This window comes from Simochromis diagramma, unplaced genomic scaffold (genome assembly GCF_900408965.1).
Source record: "Simochromis diagramma unplaced genomic scaffold, fSimDia1.1 OVJJ01000487.1, whole genome shotgun sequence".
NCBI lineage: Eukaryota > Metazoa > Chordata > Actinopteri > Cichliformes > Cichlidae > Simochromis > Simochromis diagramma.
The window spans coordinates 7,527,677-7,550,340 of record NW_024387305.1 but is presented as its reverse complement, the minus strand read 5'-3'; the positions used below and the strand labels follow the sequence as shown (position 1 = coordinate 7,550,340).

General features: G+C 41.6%; 1 protein-coding gene across 1 annotated transcript in view; it reads right to left on the bottom strand.

Annotated features, from left to right (window-relative positions):
• Positions 1–1,883: 1,883 nt before the first annotated feature.
• The window catches only part of LOC120716960 (FERM and PDZ domain-containing protein 1), a 48,370-nt gene continuing 27,589 nt past the window's right edge, over positions 1,884–22,664 (bottom strand). The window contains 13 exon segments of the mRNA XM_040004716.1: positions 1,884–7,110; positions 8,329–9,342; positions 9,344–9,601; positions 9,683–9,827; positions 10,591–10,773; positions 10,878–11,097; positions 13,363–13,499; positions 14,009–14,128; positions 14,214–14,339; positions 14,786–14,881; positions 19,435–19,539; positions 21,369–21,414; positions 21,556–21,658. Of these exon segments, the coding sequence (XP_039860650.1) occupies positions 3,689–7,110; positions 8,329–9,342; positions 9,344–9,601; positions 9,683–9,827; positions 10,591–10,773; positions 10,878–11,097; positions 13,363–13,499; positions 14,009–14,128; positions 14,214–14,339; positions 14,786–14,881; positions 19,435–19,539; positions 21,369–21,414; positions 21,556–21,658 (5,975 nt within the window). The 3' untranslated portion in view covers positions 1,884–3,688.

Sequence of the window (22,664 nt, the reverse complement as noted above, 5' to 3'; positions counted from 1 at the left end):
ATCGGAGGACCCTTCACGTCAATTCCCGACGCGAGAGGGGTACCCTGCGCGTCCATAAGTGAAGCAGAGGGAGCCTGACCATGCGTCACACATTTGACGAGTTGGGAGTGAGAACATGTTGCTCTGGCAGCAAGGGCGCTGCTGAAGCACCCCCAAAAATAGGCTAAAATCGCCCCTGGTTAAGACAACATATGATCTGATGACTAAGGTCACTACAGCAGTAATGTGGTCTTTTCAATCATGTCACATGATCTCTATCAGCAGGTTTGTAGAATTGTTAAACTTCTGTTTATTTGGGTTTAAAAAATCTCAGGGAAGTCTCAACAAATGCAGCAGCTTGTTTAGTTTCTGCTCATGCCTTCGTGCCTGAGGCGCTGACACAGTATCAGGTGGCACTGCCGCCCTCTAGTGCTAAAACTATTTAATGCCACCAGCTGTGTCGCTGCTGACCGCAAAGCCTGAAAAATGTGATGTGACAGAGAAAACCGAAATGACAGAATTAAGCGTCTGCAGGGTGAAATCTCTCAGTACTTCCTTTTGGAAAACCTTTAGATTTTTAGTCACATGATTTTATTATGTCTTTTGCCTTTCAATTATATTGTACACCAGTTTAAAAAAAAAGAGGTTAGGACAACATGTAATCATCACAGTATCCTATAACACAAAGTCAGTTAAACTTCAGTGATGTCAGTCAGACCACTGTGGATCCATTTTTACCTGCTGTGGTGAAAATTAAAGTCTTTTTTTCAGATTTGCTTTTTTTTAAAAGTGTCTTTGTAGCTTGAGATGGTGTATTCAGCTAGCCCAGCACCCAGCACAGCGTCAGAGATAAGCCATCACATGTGTGTAGAGGGCATCAGTCCAGCAGCAGGCCCAGTATTTACTCCTCTGTTCAAGAAGGAAGAGGAAGATGATTACGAGGGTCCCACAGAATGACCTCCAGTGAGAACCCATGTGCATGTGTTTGGTGGAAATGTTAGAAACAGAATCTGTGAGCATGGAATCAGAGCAGGGGCGGGGAATTAATTTCCCCAAGAGGCTGTATGAGAAATCAGGACTCAAGGTGGGGCCCTCCACAACAATCCCAGTTTCTCATGTGGACTCTTGGGAAATATAATTGCCATCCCTGCTTCAGAGGGACGTGCTCACAGCCCAGCACGGTGCAGATCAACTGACATTCGCCAGAGAACATCAGAACTGGCAGGACTGCCACTGGCGCCTTGTTGTCGTCACAGATGAGAGCAGGTTCACTCTGAGCACATGTGACAGATGCCACAGCATCTCCAGACTCTTTCATATGTGCACACTGAACTATGACGATTGATTTTTCCCTAATTTTATTATTTTCCCAGTTTAGTTCAACTTTCTGTTTTTCCCTCTTCTTCATTATCTTTGTTTGTGTTGATTATGTTCAGCTGTTCCTCTTTCCTGATATAGAAACATGAATTAAGCAGCTGCATCTTAACAATATGGTCACACTATAATATACAAGATTCAACTTTGAAGTAATGCAGCCGAGAAAAAAAAAATGCAGAATAGTTATAACCGTTTTAATCTGTTGAGTGGTGAATGTAAATACTGTCCCTTGTTCTAACGTCACCTTTTTGATTAAGGATATAGGGAGTGGACCAAACCACTGTGACCCACAGGAGGGGGGAGTCCACTTTTTTCATCTTCAAAAGTTGGTTTTCTTACCACAAGAGCTGCCAGTGCTTATTACTAATATTTAGTATCATAAAGGTATCCTTCTAATATTGCATTGAGGAGGACGAGAGAGAAAGCTGATCTGGACACCCTCGTCTTACTCAGAGTTTGCACCCCTGTTGCACTGTCTGTCTGACTCAGCAAAGATGATATTGGATGAACAATAAAAGGAATCATGAAAAGATCATAACATAGTTTTTAATGGTGGGAATTGAGCATTACAAAGCAAGCACAGACTTCATCTATCCGTCATTCACAGATAAAATCCCTGAAGAGATAACAATGCATTTTATGGATTATAACAGCATGCTTCGTGAGCACAGAGGACTTTAAAAAAAAAAAAGGTTTTCCATCATTACTTTTAGGGAAACGTCCACACGGAGATAATGGTAAAACTAAACCCATTCTTCTCTGCAAACTGGAAAAAATAATACAGGAAAATATCCTATTGGAACCTAATGAAACAAAACAGTAATGTGAATAAAAGCGTTTTGGCTGCTATCATAAAAAGAAACACCGTTTGCAGTTTACTGTATCCCCTGAACTGAAGTGGTGAAACGAGTTTTGATGGTTATTTCTGCAGTGAACATGCAGGTCTTGTGTGTCGAGCCTTTTAACTGTTAAACATTCCCAGTGAAAATGCTGCCATACAGCAGCTTATCCACAAATCAGCGTTTTACATAATTTTCATGTCAAATTTTAAAGAAAACTAAGAAGAGGCTGTGAACCAATCACTGGGTCTGACCGGCCTACACAATTTGTCAAAGGCTGAAAAAGCTAACAATACTGCATTCTGTGGCCAAGTTATGTCACTGGTCAAGTAGTACTTGTAGTCATACTGGGAAATCTATAATAATGCACTTAGTATAAGGGACAGTCGTTTTTCTTCATCCTCAGAACTCAAGCAGAGGTGTGAAGGTTTTTATAATCTTGAAAGCAATCAGAAACTCAAGAACTGTCACACACCATAAATACCTATTGATAAGTATCTTCTGTAGCCTGCGGACTGTTGTGGAATATACAAAAATAAATTAATATATGGAAATAAATGCAAGGAGCTGTAATGGTAACGTCACCATGCACTGGAAGGTTTCAGTCAAAGAGAAAATAAACGAAAGAAAATGTTGAGAATCTTTGACGTTTCCACAGATCCTATCAAATGTTGGTGTAAAAGGACAAAAAACTCAATGTGCCGTTTCATAAAATCCTGCAACGCGCATACATGAGCATTCCACTACTAGGTTTATAAAACAGCAAATGGCTTCAGGCTTGAAATCATCAAATCATGTCCCACACTAGTTTTTGGTTTTGTAAACATTAACATTCAGAAAAAGTCTTCACTGACGTCCTATTAAGATACAGTATATAAGAATCCGTAAACTGCAGTCAGATGATCAGAAGAGTTAAAATGGTCAGTCTGTTGAACAAAAGGCCAGTGTATGAATGGATGAGTCAGAGTTACTCTGAATCGATTACATGTGTGCTTGTGCATGTGTGAAAAAGGCCCACTACTTTGACACACCACTGCTCCTCTGTCTATGACTGTAAACATTTCCATATTTATTCCTTGACATTCCTTTCTTCCAAACTGCAGTATCTCATTAAATAAACCAATCAATCAATAAATAAACAGATAATAACATAGAATACATTCAAGTACATCAGCTTTGATATTGGAATGCAAGCTTGCAGCACTCTACAGTCTGGCTCTTGGCTATCCATCTGGTTTGTTTGGTACAGTACGTGCACAGCTAGTCAGTCACCACATGCGCCTCGGCGATCTCTGCCTTGATAACCAGAAAAAAAACTGTTAACCGGCCCCAGTTTTTTGAGCTTCCTAGGAACAGCACCGCAAGCCAAGAGTCCCAGGTCACACTTATCCACACCTACAGCAGCTGTGAGCTCACTGGTGACCTCACGGATGTGGAGTTGAACGCCACAGGTCGCAAGGCTGAAGGTAATTTCTCGAAGGGCTGTGGTCGCCTCAGAGTGCAGTGAGGGTGCGGAACAGCTGAGTGAGGCAGAAGACTGAGGCGGTGAGTGCTGTGCACTGTTTGGCTAGCAGCTTGGTGCTCAGGTCCTGGCAGCTGCGTTTGCTGCTGGCACGCTCCGCTGCCAGGCAGAAGTCCCTGAATGAGCGGGCCACGTCTGCCAGACCTGCGACGGCCTCTGCGTTCCTCCGGTCGCACCTGTCGCACCCAGAAAACCAGAGGCACACGCCTGCCAGCTCCACCAGGGTCCGGAAACTGTTGGCCAGAGAGTGAAGCATCTCCTCTGGGCTCTGTCCGATCCCCACCACCTTTTGGCAGCCTGACATCAGCCGCCGTGCTTCCATCTGGAGCACCCTTTTGTTCTCTGTAAAGTGAGCAGGGCACGTTTCTCTTGGGTGACGAGCTCTGTGTCCTCCTACAGATCGGTCAGCATTGCTACTTTCTAGAATGGAAAGAAGCTGGTCTACATCTAAGCGGAGTACTTGGAAACCCGTGGGAGGTTCTGGGTAGCGCTGCTGACCCAGCCGACTCATGGTGTCCTTGTGCGTTTGAGAAGTGAAAGGGTCAGAGGTGTCGGAGAGAGGCGAGAGGAGAGGGCTGAGCTCAGAGGTAGAAGAGGAGAAAAGAATGGAACGAGGAAAAGAGGGGGAATGGGAGGACGTAGGGGAAAGAAAGGAGGGAACAGGGGAAGAGCTCATTAGAGGAAGACCTGCCCCAGAAGTCTGCGTTACTCCGCTGCTCTGTGTGCGGCAGGAGAACTCGTAGACCGTCAGCTCATCATCGAAGCTGTCCTCGCTGCCGAAGCAGTTTGTGTAAACAGCTGGGCAACCACAAGCATCCAGTGGCACCTGCACCCCCTCTACGATCGACTCGCATCCAGAAGATAGCACAGAACCACACCCAAACTCTGACTTCAGAGGTGGAGCAGACACCACCTCGGCCTGGGCCTTTGTCTCTGTTGGATCCTCACAGATAGTGAATACTCTGCAGCCTGAAGGAGGTGTTTTTGGTGAGCCTGAAACTTTCTCTGAAGGTCTACAAAGATCCATTAAAGGCCTGTCGCTACTTGTCCTTCTTATTTTCTGTGGCTGAAAAGGAAGCCTGGGCCCATTTAGATTCTCTGTGGTCACCACGATTGCAGGAGGGATGGAAGGTGATCGATTGGTTGTTTTATAACCTGGTACGTCTGCATCTGGACTTGTGACTTTGGAGTTTGGTTCTGGAGAGTCTTTTATGGGACCAGGAGTGTCCATCTTTAAACCTGCGGCATCTCTTTGGAGTTGGCTCACTATGGAGGCTGGGGGCTCTGTTATCGGTCCTGGTGTGTCCTTATCAGATCCAGAGTACAACAAATTTCGATGTTGGGGCTTAGGCTCAGTCTGAACAGGCAGGTCAGAGCTGACCTCCTCCTTCACCTCTCTCCCTGAATTAAGACTCTTTGCTGATGTTAGTTCTACAAAAAACTCCCCGTCCACCTCTGATCCTGTGACCGTTGTATCCGAATCATCTGACTCTACCGACTCCGCAGTGTTGCCAACTTCTAAGTCAGCATTTTGTTTGACACCATTAACGTCTGTTACTTTAATGGTGACCTCTGCTTCTTGCTTGGTGTTGTCCTCAGCAGGACTCTGGGCCACGTTCCCAATCCCGGGTTGACTGAGAGACTCTTGAGATCGTGATAAATAAAGAGGAAGCTGTTGAATCTTCCCCCTAAGCGTTGATGCAGATAATCGGCCCATGATGGCAGGGGAACAGGTTTGGAAGAGGAAATGAGTCGGAGAAGTAGGCCGTTTAGCGAGATCGGTGATTGTAGCAATGCTAGTCTTTTCTAACTTAGAACTAACTAAACTTTCTTTATCTTCAGCACTTTGGGTTTCACTTCTGGGTCTATCCACGGTTTGATTTAAAGCACTGAGAAATGTGATCTCGCTTTTCAATCCAACACCTGAATTAAAAGTAGGAGACGTGGCGCTTGTTGCAGCTCCGAGCTTTGCTGTAATTGAGTTTATAGCACGAGTATAATCAGAATGAATTCTTGTGCGAGACTTGATTTGTGACTCGCTTTGACCTGCTGATTTAGCTCTACACTTTGTAGCTTTAGTCCTGTCACCTCTCCTGTCACTCAGTGAATTACTCACTTCATCATCATCATCATCAAAAACATTGTCAGAAGTGGTGCTGTCTGTAACTTCATCGCTTATGGTCACAGCCCCGATGGCATCATCGTCGTTAACGCTTGTGACTTTTACGTGTGCCTGTTCTTTGTCATTGCTTGTCTTGGGATTGTGTTCCATATAATCTGAAGCTGTAATTTTGTTTTGGATTTCCATGTACTCGCTGCCCTCTTCCTCCTTCACTAGACAGCCACTCTGGGATTTGTGAAGGACTGGTACTGAGGGCAGAGGGGATGAAGGTGGGGGTGGTGGTGGTGAATATGAGGGGCCTTTAAGCATGTATTCCTCTGCATCTTTCATCTCTGGTGCAATCAAACTGGACACCAAAAGGCCGTTACTGCCCTTTTTATTCCCGTCTGGTAAACATGTAGACAATATGTGGATTTCTGGTGGCGCCTGCACACCCACAAGTGGTCTCTTTAAGCTAGACGAGTATGCTCCCACTCCCTCTTTCTTCTCTTCCTCCTCTTTAATCTTCTGTTTAGTGATTTCTTGCAAAAACATATGACTAGTGAACGGTCCATTCCCTGTCAAACCTGCTGACTCCGGCTTCCCTTCCTCTTTCCCTTCCCTATCCTGCTCCTGTCCCTCCCCTTCCTCCTTTCCGTCACCCCTCCGATCGGCACTCTCCTTTCCGTCTGGATCCACACGGCAGCGGACAACAGTGATGGTTGGAGACACTGATTTCACCAGATCGGTGACCGATTTGGACTCCATTGCGTCAGGTTCCATCTCCATTTCCTGTTTCCTGGTTTTGGGAGCAGGCTTTGGGTCTCTAGGCTGATCAAGAGAACCAAAACCTGGTGCACGCGAGCAGAGTGTTGACAGAATGGGCTTTGACTCAAGCTGAGCAGGTTCCCCTTCAGAGTGAGTAAGTGAGGAGACAGTGGGGCTAGGATTCTTGGTTTGCTCTGAAGGTTCAGGATCTGAACTGAGGATCTGGGCATCGCTAACTTCTTCCAAATGTTTTTTATGACATCGCTTGGAAGCCAGGGCCTGCTTTGACTCTGGATCTGGCTCTGGATACGACACCCTGGACGTGTAATCGGTTTCCATGAAGGAACGCCGCTTCTTCGATCTTTTCCTGAGCTGGAACAAAGTTTCTCTGCCTCCTCCTTCTTCCTCTCTCCATTTTCTATCATCTTCTGCTTCTCTAACTTTGTCTGTGTCCGGCACAGAGACTCTGATATCACTGAGGCTCAGTGTGCTGAGGAAGTCCAGCTTCATCTCTGTGCAAATGTCTGCAAGATAGCACAAAAATTTCAGCTTTTGTGTTTAAAGCAGAACAAATATCACAACAAAATTTATATTCCTCTGTGTGCAGTGCACAGACACACAAAATAGGCCATAAATGTACATTCAATGAAAATTACAGGTTTTGCATCACTTTTTCCTTTAAGGTTAGTTTTTCGTTTTGCACAGCAGCTGCCATTAAACTATTTGTCTGCAATTTTTTGTATTAGTTTTGCTCCAATGTTTACTGTTAGTAGCTAATGTGGTGGTAGATGGACACTCTACTTAAAGGGGATATATTCAGCTCATTTCCAGTGTCATATTTTTATTGTACTCTACTAGAGTAGAGTGGGCCTGGAGTAGCCCATCAGCTCATCATCTCTGAAATAAGCTTGCTTTTAAATCAAATCAAATGAAAACAAAAAATCCCGTAAATTGGAGCAATTTAAGCTTCAGCTTTTTTCCTTCATGGGAGTAGAGGTAAAACATAACATTACATGTCAAATGTAGAACAAAAACATTAAACAATGTAAAGGAAAAGTACATAAGCATTATTCATGCATTATATTTAAAATAGTTCTTCCATTGACATGTTTATATAGGTCCAAATTATGTATTAGATTAATAGATGAGTCAATAGAGTGAAATCTAACTTTTATAGCTAGTCAAAGCTGGATCATCCACCAAAAGATTAAAAGATAAATAAGATGGTATTAATGGGGTGTGGAGAAAACATGCAGTTATAGAAGATTATATTCACTTTGGTACTTTTTTCCAATAATAATCCCCTGTAATTCTTTGCCTTTGGAAAGTAATCGGTAAGAACATAACCCCTTAAATGTAGTAGAATAACGGTATGAAGTACTGTAGTGGAGTTTGGAAATATTTATTTGAGGCATATCATAAAAGCCCTCAGATGCAGTTAGACTATACTTCTATCCCACCTGGACTGATGCAGTAAAGGAAATGGCAGTTTTTTTCTTGCATAAGAGTGTCATCAGGATCAGTAGACCACATCTACCATTATTGTTAGGTGTGGCAATTATGTAACATGTTCTGGCAATTATGTAACATTTTCAGTAATCCAGTAAATATTCTAACTCTTTTAGGGAGTAACCACTTCAGCCACTAGATGGCAACAAAGCAGAATTTACAACCTTTATTGCTGATCGGTATACAAGACTTGAAAATTCTTGAGATCAGCCTCACAGTGAAAAGTAAATCACCTCTTGGCACAGCCCCTGATGTCGGGTCTTCAGGTGAGGTGAAACGATCCCTGGCGTCAAAGAACTCCTCATCAGAGCTGCTGTCTCCAAAGCCAGGGGGCGGGTGCAGGATGGGTATTGGCTCCAGGTCTTCATCTTGAGTCTCCTCTCCCTCCTCCCTCTCTTCTCTCTGTTTATGAGAAAGGCTGCGTGCACTGTCGGGGGTGATGTTGGAGCAGATGTTGTAGTAGCAGCGTGCGTCGCTCTGGTCAAAGTTAAACACAAAGTCTGTGTTTGAAGAAGGGGAAGGCGATGACGAATATTCTTTAAAACCACCTTCCTTGCTTACACTTCCTCCCTCTCTTCCCCCATCTGTTTCTTTTAACGCATTCCTCCTCCTCCTCAACTCTTCTTCGTCGTCGTCTTCCTCGCTGGCCTCTGGAGGGCTCGGCAGGAAGTCCACGAGGCGGGAGAGCTCCGCGAAACACAGGGAGCTGTCATCAGTGCAGAGGTTACCTGAAGATCTTTGGGCATCAGCAAGGCTCTGAGAAGAAGTGGAGACGGGTGAGGTGAGCTGGGGATCGGCTCCATCGCCAGATCTCCTGCAGGCCCCTCCTCCTCCTCTGTCAGGAGTTGTGAGGTGAATCAGGGGATGAGAGTGCGCAGGTGGTGGGGCAAGCAGGTGAGGCTGTACATGGCCATGAGAATAAGGGTGAAGGTGAAACAAAGAGTGGACACTGGTGTGACTTTGTGAAGCAGCACTGGGGTGGATAGAGGAAGAGGAGCATGACATCAAGTCATCTTCCTCCAGGCCATCGAGAGTGTCACTGGAGGCGCTGGTGAGGACATGAGAGTCCGTATGACATGAATCTGATACAGACGGCTCCTCCTCTGCTGCTCGCACATCCTCTTCACATCCCATCTCCCCTTCCTGTCTAGCGTGTCTCCCCGAATCATTGTCCGTTACGTGGATCTCTATTTGTCCACAATCCTGCACTCTCTTCACCTCCTTCCTGTGCTCTGAGCTTTCATTTCTCGTCATTCTTATCGAGCTGAAACTTTTCTGTTTTAGTGTCAGAACCCTTTTCATCTTTTAGCCTTTTATCCTCGCCAGGTTTCTCTCCCCTTTCACTCTCATCTTTGTTTCTCCGACTGTCTTTTCTGTTCCGTCCATCTGGATCTGACGAAGATCTGATTCGAAGGCGGGGCTTCTTTTCAGACACCAGGTTGACCAGCGGTTCCATGTCTAAGTCTGAGGATTCATCGGAGTCACTGCCACACCGTGAAACATAACCTGTGAACATGAATCCAAATTAAAACGAGATAACATTTATTGATTGTTACAGGTGTGATGAATGCATTGTTGTCTTTGTACCTTCCTCAGCAGAGATTCTGTGCTTCTTGGAGTCATCTATCCAGGGAAAGACGTTGAGGTCAGGGTCAACAAACACTCGGCAGTACCCTGCTATTAAGCAGGACATATCCTTAGCTGCAGCTGACTCCAGTAGTAAAGTAATGGGCTTTATGAAAGAGAATGGAAAAAGAGAGGTTGTGGGGAAAGACAATTCAGCAGTGTAAAGGCACTTAGCATAAAGTTCAACCACTGTTTCGCTGAGGTTTGTATATTGTATGCAAGGGGGTGCAGAGAATAATATAAAGAGGTTATGAAAAACAGAAATTGTTCATCTTAATTCATTAAAACACTGCAGTAAAGGTGGGTCGTGTTAAGATGAATGCTAATTAATATTGTGCTTAAGCAGTTAAGGAGGTCTGGAAGTCAGCAGCTTATTAAGAGAGCTTTTAAAGCTAATTAACAATCATCCAAACAGAACAAAACTCTGTTTCCAAACTGCAAAACTGATAAGGATCTGCACAATTACTCGTGTTCACCTAATGAAAAGGGGAAACATGCAGATCAAAACAACATGTGCTAAATACAAAATGCACCAATAAAGAGATGAAAAATAATACTAATTCGTTTCCAGCTTAAGCAGAAACCTCCAGAGCTGACAAAAATGGATAGCCTGTGGATAGACATTGATATAAAATATCTAGCTAATGTGAGAAAGACATTATTTAATGAAGGGCTATCCTAAACGTCAAGCTGGGTGAGTGACAAACTGTGGGAGATGGCTTCCTCATCCGGTGACATTTTGACTAACATTGATCATAGCTCACAAAACTAACAGGAAATGTCATCAGGAAAGTGTTTACAGTGTTGCAGATGAGGTATTCTGTTCCTCTTGCATATTAGGTTTGGGTGTGTATCCTTTTAGGTCTCACCTTGATGTCCTGCAGGTATATTTTGACCAGGCTGACCTTTTCCGATTCAGGCAGCAGCTCGATGCGTGTTATGCTGGTGAATTCTGTGAGGGTGGACAGGATGCTCAGCTTGTGGTTGACGATCTGACTCACCCCGTGCCGTGCTCCCACTAATAGGGTCACCATCGACTCCCTGTCCTGGAGCTGAACAACACAGAGGAGGTGGAGAAAGTGCAGAGAAAGAAGATGATTCAAATTAAAATAAACAACCAAATCTCAAGAACAAAAGTATACAGATCAAATCCTACCATCATGGTGGCACCAAAAGATTTCCCTCCAAATGATTTGAGTTCACTCAGCTCCTCCAGATAGTTGATCCGTGTCTGATCGACTGACAGGCCCTTTTGCTTGGGATCGTACAGGGATTGGCTCTTCTTTATGTGGTAGCCGATGGCCTTTCTCAGATCCTTTTCTCGCATGTTCCTCAGCAAGGTGGATGACACAAAGTTCTCTATGCCCCAAGTCTTTCTGAGGGAAACACACAAATGCAGATTGAAAGGGTTTGCTTTTGTTTAGAAGGATATTAAAACTTTTTCACACACAAAACAACTAGCCTGTTAAACCTGCATGTTAAACAGGGAAAGGCACTCATTTAAGCAAAAAGAGATTTGTGGTCGTCTTCATTTTTGGACCGCTCGCTTTATGAGTCGCCACAGCAGATGATCTGCCTCCATCTCGATTGCATCTTCTTCCCTCACACCAACCGTCTGCATGTTCTCCTTCACTACATCCATTCTTTCTCTTCAACATATACTGTATATCCCACTATCTCTCCTCTGCAGATGTCCTAACCATCTCAGCCTTGCATCTATGTGTCTCCCGATCGCTCAACATGAGCTGTCCCTCTGATGTACTTATTTCTAATACTCTCCCTTCTGAACAATCCCAATGAAACCCTTAACACCTTAAAATCATAAATCATGACAGGTGTCACTACCATCCTGTAAACTTCACCTTTCACTATTGCTGCTATCTGAGACACTCGTCTCCACCCACTCCAACCTGCCTGCACTTTCCTCTTCAACTCTCTTGTGCACTGTCTTCTGCTTTAAATGGTAGAGGCCAGCTGTTTAAACTAATCTCACCACAGATCACAATGTTGTCTGCAAACATCACAGTCCAAAGACACTCCTGCCTGACTTCATCTGTCAAACTATTCATCACCATTGCAAACAAAAAGAGGCTCAGAGGCTCCACAAGGTCCCGAAATAAGAGATGATTTTAGCTGCAGGTGATGCACTAATAAGGCAGGCTCAGGTTGTTAATTGTGATTTGTTTAGAAAAAAAAAGGTTTTTTAAAGTCTTGTGTGTATCTGTGATCTACATCTCACGTACTGTCAACGTGCACGCAGCTGAATTTGTGTAGGCTTGAAATAAAAAACGTGTTAGAGCACAGCTCATGAGAAAGCTGTGTGCCCTGTCCATGGTCCTGAAATTAGAACAGTTAAATTTGAGCGTAATAAAACTTTATTAAGGAAAATGTATTTTAAAGCATATTAATGTAAATGTGCTGGTCAGAACAAACAAATAGTACCTTTAAACTATCAAACAAATTCCAAACATCAAATTGAAAAATGGGCTATTAAGACTTCCTGTGCCTGATGTCCGTGCCATATTTTTTGCATTTGATATTAGTGGTGCAACGGATCAAAAATCTCACGGTTCGGATCGGATCAGGGTTTTAAGTCACGGATCGGATCAATTTTCGGATCAGCAAAAAAAAGAAAAAAGACAAAAATTTAACATTTACTTATTGAAGTATTTTTTGCCTGTTAAAAACATTCAACTGAAGACTCATTCCACGCAATTATTAAAAAAATAATAATTATGGTACAATATAGGGCAGTATAGGTCTTTGTATCTACCACTCAATTCAATTCAATTTTATTTATAAAGCGCCAAATCACAAAAACAGTCGGCTCTTTATATTGTAAGGTAGACCCTACAATAATACATACTGCTCATTATATCGCAATCCGCTGTGATATAATGAGCTGTCACGGTCACGTAGCTTTGAAAGTAGCTTGTCCTGGAGGTCCCTATGGGCTCAAATTGCGGTCATAAATATTTTGTACTTGTAAATCAGTTTTGCACTTGTAAATCAGGATTTGTATGCGTATAAAAAGATTTGTGTGTGCCAAAAAATACGTGTGAAACTCTGCACTCAAGTTTCAAGTTACAAGTACAAATTTTGACCCTATTTTTCTTCCTTTCATCTGATTGGTCAATGTCATGTCAATCACAAATTTAACAATCCAATCAGAGAACAGATGGGTTTGGCTATTGAAAGGGTGCTTTTTTGAACTGCAGGTCCTTGAAGGATAGTTACAAAGCTTTCTTCGTTATGAATTAGCGATTCATGTTTTTATTGAACATTTGAAGATAAAAAAAAAAAATAATTTATTAATAAAGTTTTATTACACTCAAACTAAACTGTTATAATTTCAGCACCATAGACAGCACACAACATTTCTCATGAGCTGTAGTGTAACATGTAACTATTAGTGGTGGACCTTCACAAATTCAGCTTCATGCCCTCTGACAATACATTAGTATGTTACTACAGTTGCAGACACAGGCAGCTGAGGGTTTTAACACAGACAACTGCATGTCTCCTTGCGACTACTGTCGGCCATTGCTGACCAAACAAAGAAAGCAGGTTTACAGCACTTCCACATTAGCTACGCCATCTTTTCTGTACAGTCCACGTATAAAGGTGTGTCTATATCTCACGTGATCATCTTCAGGTTGGTTTTGGGTGACTGTCCACAGCTCGCTAGCCTCTCCATAATGTGTAGTGCAGCAAGTCGCAAGGCGGTGTTACACCTCATCTCTACTGCAAAACGCTCCTGCAGTACATCGTTCACCCCCTAGCACAAACAGACAACATACATCAGAATTAATCATTGTGTAGCAACTGATTTGTCTTGTTTGCAGCAGTTTGTAGCTAATTGGAGAAAAACGTCCAAAATAGCAGGGTCAGCTTTGGTATTAAAACAAACACAAACTTCCTTCTTTTAAGAGAATCACGGTGCAGGTGGGATTTAATGAAAAACTGCACACTTACAAACAAGCTGACCTTTCAGTCTGATGATTTGCATCACGGTGAAATGAGCCAACTGCAGCAATAAGTGTACTTTTGGAAGTGTTACAACACTTTGCCTATTGATTTGATTCAGAGTTGAGAATCCTGTTTTTCTATTGATGCTTTAGGTCAGTTTGCAGTGACTCAATTAATCAGAATTGATATTAATAGCAGCCATTTCATATGAATAAAGTAACTATTAATATCCTTAAATAGAAAAACAATAATTATAACAGATAATAAAAGAGAGTAGTGATCTGACAAGCCCAGCAGTGTGCACATTCATCAGTCTACCTGCAGGTAGAGGTACTCAAAGGCAGCGGGATCCTGCTGCAGCAGCATCTGAAGGTTTTTGGGCATGAAACAAACACGAAATAAACACCTGTAGTCATGGGCCTCTTTCTTCTGGACCACCTGCAGAAACACGGATGCTTATATTATTTGGAATGCATTTTATACTTTTTTTGCTTAAATGTAATTTGTGTGTGTGTGCGCATACCTGCTGTATCCTCTCCTCATCATGTAGCAACAGCAATTTGCTGATGCTGTGCTGCTGCTCCAGCACTAGCGAGAAATGCTCAATGCGGCTCAGAGAAAGCTTTTCCTTCAGTGTCATCACAATGTCCTGATGTGCAAAGAAAATTACACCTTCAGAGATAATATTTTATAACGTCAGGGAACACATTTGCTGAGGTGAGCTGAGTTAAGGTGTTAAGGTGTCAGAGTGGTAACAGAAAGTTTCAGAGTAGCTGTCAAATCCAGGAAACAAATGCATGCCTAATACTAATAACTGCTGAGGAAGTGAGTAAATCACTCGGCTGTATCTGGTAAATTCAATTCAACGTTATATGGTTACAGTTTAATGTGGAGCTTGCTGTCAGACTGATTGACATTCAGGAAGAAACGCACTTCTACAGGGTCTAGTTTAAAACTTTGATTTAGTTTTTGTCTCAGGAGGAAATCTGAGATTTTTTTCCTGCTTCACGAGCCTCAGCTTCAACTCTGAAACTCTGCTAGAGCTGCTAGGTGTGTGTCATTATAATGCCACACTCCAGTATCGCTACAGAGTACCTTGACTGTGGTACTGGGCTCAAATTTGAAGGCCTTGGTCTGCCCGTTCTCGAGGTACACCTTCAGTACATTGGGCAGGAAGAGCAGGGAGTTCCCCTGTGAAAAAAATAAAAGCAGTCTGAATTTAGTTGGTTTCAGGAGTAAAAGTCTGACAGGGAGCAGGGTGGCTCTTTCTGTGTGCAATAATGTGGGAAATCTTAAAGGTGTGTTGCAGTTTCTGGGTCTATGAGTCTGTTAGGGTCCACTTGGGAGCGAATGTCCGTGTGCCTGTTAATTTTTTATGACGGTACAGGGTTGTCCGCAGAGAGACTGTACTACAATGTACCAACGAGGCATGCTTCCTGCGGGCAGACTTCAGAGTATAACAGGATTGACTGCTGATCTGTGGCGCCTGCAGCTGTTCATGTCTGAATCTGTAATTCCTGTCTTGCCATCATTGAGCTGTAGTCTGGAAGTTTCTTCTCCATAAAAAAAAAACAAAAACCTTCTTACACTTATGTGTTTAATTTTATGTTGCATTACTGTTGACTTTAGCTGCTGATCTGTCTGATAATCATCTTTGGGTTCCAGTAGGTATATATTCATGGTGGGAAAGTTACATTAGTGGTACAGCACTATCACAGTCTATCACCAAAATAGTGTACCCTCAGAAACCCATCCTGAACCCCACCAAAAATGCACCACTCAATGCTGTTTCAATAGCATCTAACCCTAACCCTTTTCATCTAACATGCTTGTCTTTTAGGAAGAAACTCTTCAGAAAGTTTTAATTCCAGAACTTTCTTGCTGTGAGACGACTGCACTGTTCTCTGTACCGCCACATCGCTGGCATCCAAAACAGAATGAAACCTCCAACAATGTTTTATGAGTAAAATATATCAATTTTACAAAAATAAAAGCAAAAAACTCAAGGAACTGCCTTCCGCCAGCTTCACCCGGTCACCCTGATTTCTTCACAGCCTTTGAATTAAGCTCGTCTCGTCTGTCATCCAGTGGGGAAAGTGGGAAAAACGGAGCCTTTTAAAATGTGGGACACATCAAGTGGGAGTCCTGGTCATGAGACAGATTTGCTGAATTTTCCTGACGTATGTTTGTCGCTTGAACACAACCACTGTTATTTTTAAATGCTGGCAATCCCGACTGAGAATACTGAATATGTTTAGCACATTATAACAGACCATAAAGTGAGAGAGCAGTGTTATTTCATCTTCAGCTCTTCTCACAGAGCATTTTTCTTCGCATCATATCCTCTGGCCTGTTTCTGTCTACCCGGCTCGTTCTCCGCGGTGACTCATCTTTCCCGCTACATCCCTCTTCTCTTATGATTTAAGAAAGTGTTTTTCTGTATTGACACTGTGATACAATGCAACATTGATGTCTGCATGTTTTGAAGTTGAAACAGAGGGCGTTCAAATTTTAGACAACCCCTCCCTTGCCAGCTTCCCATCCCCCGTTACATATTTTGTCTTCCTTTTAACGATGATAAAAACATCCCGCCCCCTCCCCTCCACCTCTCTTGGTCTCTTTACCATCTCCTTCTACCCTTTTTTCTCCTTAATCTGATATTTATTGTCCTGTAATCACAGACATTAGGACCGGAGAATGGGGAGGATATTGATCTGTGTTTTCTCTGTGTTTAGTAATGGGCTCTCCGGCCTCAGTGGTTTTCCTCGTTCTGCTAATTTCACATCCGCTTGCAGGGTAGGAACCCTGAACAACCACAGGCAGATTTATAAAGGAACAAAGTGCATCGAGTTTGCAGTAAAGCTGAATCTAATGTTGGTTTTACTGACAAGCACTCATCGTCATAGTGCAAAGGAACATCTAGAAACCATAAATCACGTTTTAAAGCTTCTCTGCGGTTTCCACTATTTTCTTGTTCAGGACAATACAATTCCAAATGAAAAATTTCTTTGGGTCTTCACAAATATGACACACCACTTCAAGTGGTGCTGTTAGCATTGTATGTTGTGTTGAAAATGTGTTCCTATAGCACAGAATACATGTTTATGACACTTAAGGCATTCTGTAAGTAAAAGAATCTGAGGAAAGATCCTGCTTACAGCCGATTTTAAAGAAAAAAATCTGAACTCTAACCGAGTTATGTGTTCATCATTAGTTACCATGGTGATCGAGCTAAATAAAAAAGAGAGAGCCACCTTTGGGTGACTGAAAACTCATCACAGAGGCCACTAACCATTAATATCCCTTTCTTCAATGGAACTCCGGTCTCTTTGCATAATTTTACTACCTGCCTTTATTAGTTCTTATCTGTGTTTGATTTGCTACAACTGTTCCCAATTAGCCAGTCAGACTTCCTTTTATACCCCTGGTGCAATACTTCCTGTTGCAAGCGTGCCATATTCACACCAGTCGAGCTTTTCCAACTACTGCCTACAGTTTCTTATTGTCCCTGTACTATTCTTTGTTTTCACAGTGAATGACACCTAGGACTGTTTCTGGATTTTGCCTGCCGCTCACTTTAATCGTCTGCTTCGCTGTCTGATCTACTGTTAATGACCCACAGCTGGCTGGATTAAAGCTTTTGATTTTGAACTGTGATACATGGCATCAACTAAACTTCTGTTCTGCAAACTAGTGCAAAAAATCTGAGAAAGTTTCAAAAATCCTAAAAACCAACATTATGTCTTAAATGTAAGCAGTCAGAAATTTTCATGGTTCAAGCACTTAAAATCTCTTAAAGTACTTTTCTTCTAAATAAATGAGCTTTACATTCAGTCTTATTGAGAGAACGACACAGTGTGTATGACTGAGATCTAAGTACAGCTTTGGATGCCTTTTTTAAAAACACACATTATGATATATTTTTTTAAATGCAGCATTGATGAGAGCCATGTTCACTTGCTGTGTATTAAATCAACCTCCCACATGCCTGCATGTGCACACCACAGACTCTGAACCTGCTCACTAAATGGCATCTCTGTTGTGCTACCCCACATCAAATCAGGAAACCTGTCAGAATAAATTATCCATGAAGTGTCTCAGAACTGAAAAAATAGACTTTGTCTCAAAAGCTTTGAAAAATATATCAGAATACTATGAGCTTTTAGGTCCATTAATCTGGTATTTTAATGTAAATTCTGGTCATGTGTATATCTCGTTATTGACAGTGGAAGGCTGAGTGAAGATTATAAAGATAAAATTATTTTCTATTTTTGGACAATGTATTGGTCAGAGATGCTTATGCAGCACTCTGGTACTGCCTTATATGGATTTATTTTGTGTTGTGCCCGTGGCCTAAGCCCACTTGTATATGCAGTATATTCCAAATGTACATCAGGTTACAGTGAAAATATAAGAAGCACTCTGAGACTGCAAACCTGCGCCAAGGCCCCTCACTCTCTGGGCAGTATTTACTTTTTAGGGAATAGCATTGTATTTTGTATACAAACATTATTTTGGAGTAGATAATGGATAATAGGTATTCATTTGTAGATAGCTGGACATGAATAACTTGAGGTTATTATGTATTATTGTACTACAACACTCTGGGCAGCTCATTCTCTTTGTGATGACAATACTTTATTTCTACAAATTTTGAGGCCAACCTGAAAAAAGGGCAGATGTGAAATGTAAAAGTGATATCACAGATAAAAACTGTGGTGTGACATTCAGATGCAGATTATAATGTGATATTTAAAATCCCCATATGTGAGCATGAATACTTAAACGATGCCAATGCAAACAAGTGCAGTAGAATTTTAAGTTTTAAAGACAAAAGACATGAAAGTTTGACCTTATCTGACTTTGAAGGAGAGGCCAAAGGTCAAATGTTACAGTGTTTTTTTTAAATGTTGACAATACACATCGCATTTGTAAGAAATCTAGTTTCTAAGTTATAAGGCTTTTTGTCAATATTCACCCAATAAATCATGATGCTGACCTTGAAGACCTTGGTAGATGTAGATCAAATTTTAATGAGTTGTTAACATGACCCCGCTCTACAGCCAAATGAAGTTTTATCAGAATTAACAGTCAACTTTTTGACCTCTCTTGTTTACAGACAGATGCTATGAAAACCATAATCTCCTTGATGGAGATAATGAATTAAATACTGAAAGTGTCAACCTGGCCATAAGCAAGACAAACGTGTAACGATATATCCTTTGGTTAAAACAGTCAGACCCTCATGTATATAGAGTCATGTTTAAATATTATCTGTGCAGTTTGACTCCATTCAGGAAAATAGGTGACTGAATACAATCAGGGAACTGAGTCGTGTAAAATGTGCTTCAGCAAGTCATAATCAAGACTGTAGCACACTGATGCTTCTCTATATTAAATCAGTCTATAATATTTGCATCCTGAACACAATGCAGAAAGAAATAACACGAAGAATTATTTATAACAGACGTAAATGCAAGTAGCAGTCATCAGATTTGATCACCCAGACCGTGTAGAGCTGGTTTAGATGGGGTGTTAATGACTCCTGTGCACTGATGTAAATGTGGAGAGCTGAGCATGATCTATTACCATCACATGACATTTCTATAAAACTTCAAATGTGACATCATCTATCCACAATCACATAAGCTGTCTCAGAGACACAATGATACACTACAGAGGCAGCCAGAGGATTTAAAGTTGGCAGTGCTACGAATAGCTGCATAGTATATTTTCAAACTCACCTGTGTGTGTCCGTTAACTTCCACCTCCTCAGCAAAGTGGACTTTCACAGGGTTGGACCTGAGCTTGGCCCTCTTCTCCGGTGTGATAAATGATGACTTTGGGCCCTGTGAGAAATACGAGTCAATAAGCTGTGAAGCAGTTTCTCACAGGATACGTATGTTCTCTTTCTTTCTTACAATCTAATCAGGGCTGAATTTGGTGCAGTGCAGAGATGTATAAATACATATAAGGACATTATAAGACACTCTCTGGCTTTTGTTTTTCCAAGCTGTAGTTTAAACAAGCACTTATAACATGGAGTTGAGTTTCATATATAAGACACACACATATATATATATCTATATATATATATATATATATAACATTCAAGGTTATAAATGACCACTGTTTGCTACTGTTGTTCTTTATAACATGTAACAACACTAATATGTAAAAAATGTCTAAAAGGTTCATGAATGTGATGATTGTAATATTGGTCATCACATCACAGCATCATGATAAATCGGCTGAAGGACTTGTTTGGGATTACTGGTGTTGTTTTAAAATGGTTTATGTCGTATCTATCTGAGAGATCCTTTACTGTCTGTATGAATCATGTGTTGTCTGAAACATCAGTTCTGCCTTCTGGGGTACCTCAAGGATCTGTTTTAGGTCCTATTCTCTTTTTGCTGTATATACTCCCTTTAAGCCAAATTATCAGACGTTACAATAATATTTCTTATCATCTCTATGCTGATGACTTTCAGTTATACTGTTCTTTCAAAGCTTCTGAGTTTTATAAATTGTCTTGTTTAAATAATTGTCTGTCAGAAATCAAACAATGGTTAATGACAACTTCCTCCAGTTAAATGCAGATAAAACAGAAACTTTGATTATTGCACCTGATCACACGCTCTCAGAAATTAAGCAGCATATCAGTTCTTTAGACCCTTCATTTCAGTCGAGTCTCAGAAACTTGGGTGTCTTTATTTACAGTGGTGCAGAATCAAACAAATATCTGCATATGAATAAGCAAACTTTGCATGTACAGGAAATTTAGTATCTTTTTAGTATCAGAAGCTGGTTTTCATTTGAAGTCTTGCATTCTAAGTTATCTTGACCAGTAATGTTTGAGGAAGCTTTATGTATGGATTAAAAAAGCTAATGTGCAGAGGGGAGAATAAATTTTCCAAAATGAACCATCAACTTACATCTGGCAAGGATTTCTTGTTTGTTTGTTTTTTGTTGGACCTTTTTTTTTTTAAAAGAAAAATGTATTCATAAACAGTGAACGATGCATGGGTCATGGCTCTTGAAACAGATAATCGTATCGCAGCGATAATGAAAAATCTGTTTCAAATCAGCAAGCTAGTAAACAGGTTCAGTAATTATTTCTTGGGGGAGCTGTGAGCTATGAAACACACAGTAGAGGCGCTTCCATCACCAAAGTGCTGATGCAGCCATTTATTTACTGATCTATTTCACCTCAGTGCAAACACATACGTCAACTTCACCAATACAGGCTGAGGTCCACAACGTGTGCCCGCGCACACGCACAGTTTGACTGATGAAGGATGTGTGTGCAGAAGAAGAGCTGCCAGTTTGAATGTGTGTACTATGGCGTCACAGTTAATGGGGATATAGCGGTGAGACCCTGAGGACAGGACTGTTGTAAGCAAGGATGCCTGATCCCGAGGTATCTGAATAAGTTTGCTGACAGGCTTCCATACATAAAAACACTGTATATGGACAGTATGTATTCATGTGTGCACACAGTAGACACATTGTGCGAGTGCGCTTTTACTACCTAATGAAAACTGGAAACAAGAAATACATTAAGTTCATCTAAAGTGCTGCTGGAAGAGGACCAGCCATTATCCACTTAACTGTAAGTCTGTTTGTGCTGTGTATGTCTTTGAAGTGTGTTTCTCTTTGATAGATAGGGCAGACTCACCAGCATTGTTCTGAGTACCGTCATAGTCAATGTATCTGGGCACTCCCTGAAAAAAAAAGAAAGTACAGAAAGGGAGGGTGTTAAGATGACACATGGTATGCATTGCTTAATTTTAAATAACTGCAGAGTATGTACCAATCATCATGCATATGCATGTGTGTTTGTGAATGCAGCTGTCTGTGCAGACCTGATTATCTCAGTAGCTTGCTCTGGGGTCAGGTCATCGACAGAGACGTTATTGATCTTCACAAGCTGGTCGCCAGGGACGAGCCGACCATCTGCAGGCCCACCTGCACACACAAAATGTCCTTGTGTTGTCGTGCCCGAGGGTGTTCAATCAGCCTGCGCTCATACTGCAACTGGCGCTGCTGACAGGCTGTAGCTTGTATTCTAGTGATTTCCTTTCATCTCACTCAGTGCATAATTTTTCATACAGCTCTCCAAATCTAACTGCGGGACGACCAATCATTGTGCTTCCAATTTTGGGCACATATAACAACTGTGCTATCTCCACCTCATTTACTGTACTTCTCAGTACCGACATAATATTTTATTTATCATCTCTATAATCCAAAAACGATTGGCTGCTGTCGGCGCTACTGACGACATCTGTTATCTTTGTCCTTTCGGTGAATGAACATGTAAATGTGTTTCAGTGGCGATCAAAAGCTATAATTAGAAGCACAGATTATATTCAACTACTACACATTATTGCTGCTGCTGTGCCTTTGAACTCTGCATGTTAAACTATGCTCTGGTTGAACTGGTACAAGATGTGAAAGAAACTGTATTTTTGTGTTGCATACAGTTAGCTGATAAATTACTACATTTTACAACATCACACTTTTCACCATAGACTGCATATAATAGCTACTTCAGTTAGAGCTGTGCTACTTTAAGCTCAGTGTTTTCCCCACGGCAGATTTGGTGTTTTAAAGTCAGGCGTGACAAGCAAAGGGTGGATGTGAATGAGAAACCAAAAGATGCTGCACTCTCATAGGGTAGTGACTTGTCAATCACATCCCACAGCATGTCTTGCTTTATCATCGCTTTTAACTCTAACGGGAACAGCACGCACATTACATCATATTCCATAAAACTAGACACCAGCAAACAAGATAAAAAAAATCATTTGAAATTTGTTTACTGTGTTTACAAATTATGGGAGTCAAGCCGTTTTCAGAAGCTCCGTCTGTGATTTCGGCTAAAAAATAAAACTGCAATCGATCTGACTTGCTAACAGGAAAGCAAAAGAACTGAGCCTCAGATCACAAATAGCATACGTGAATCTATTCT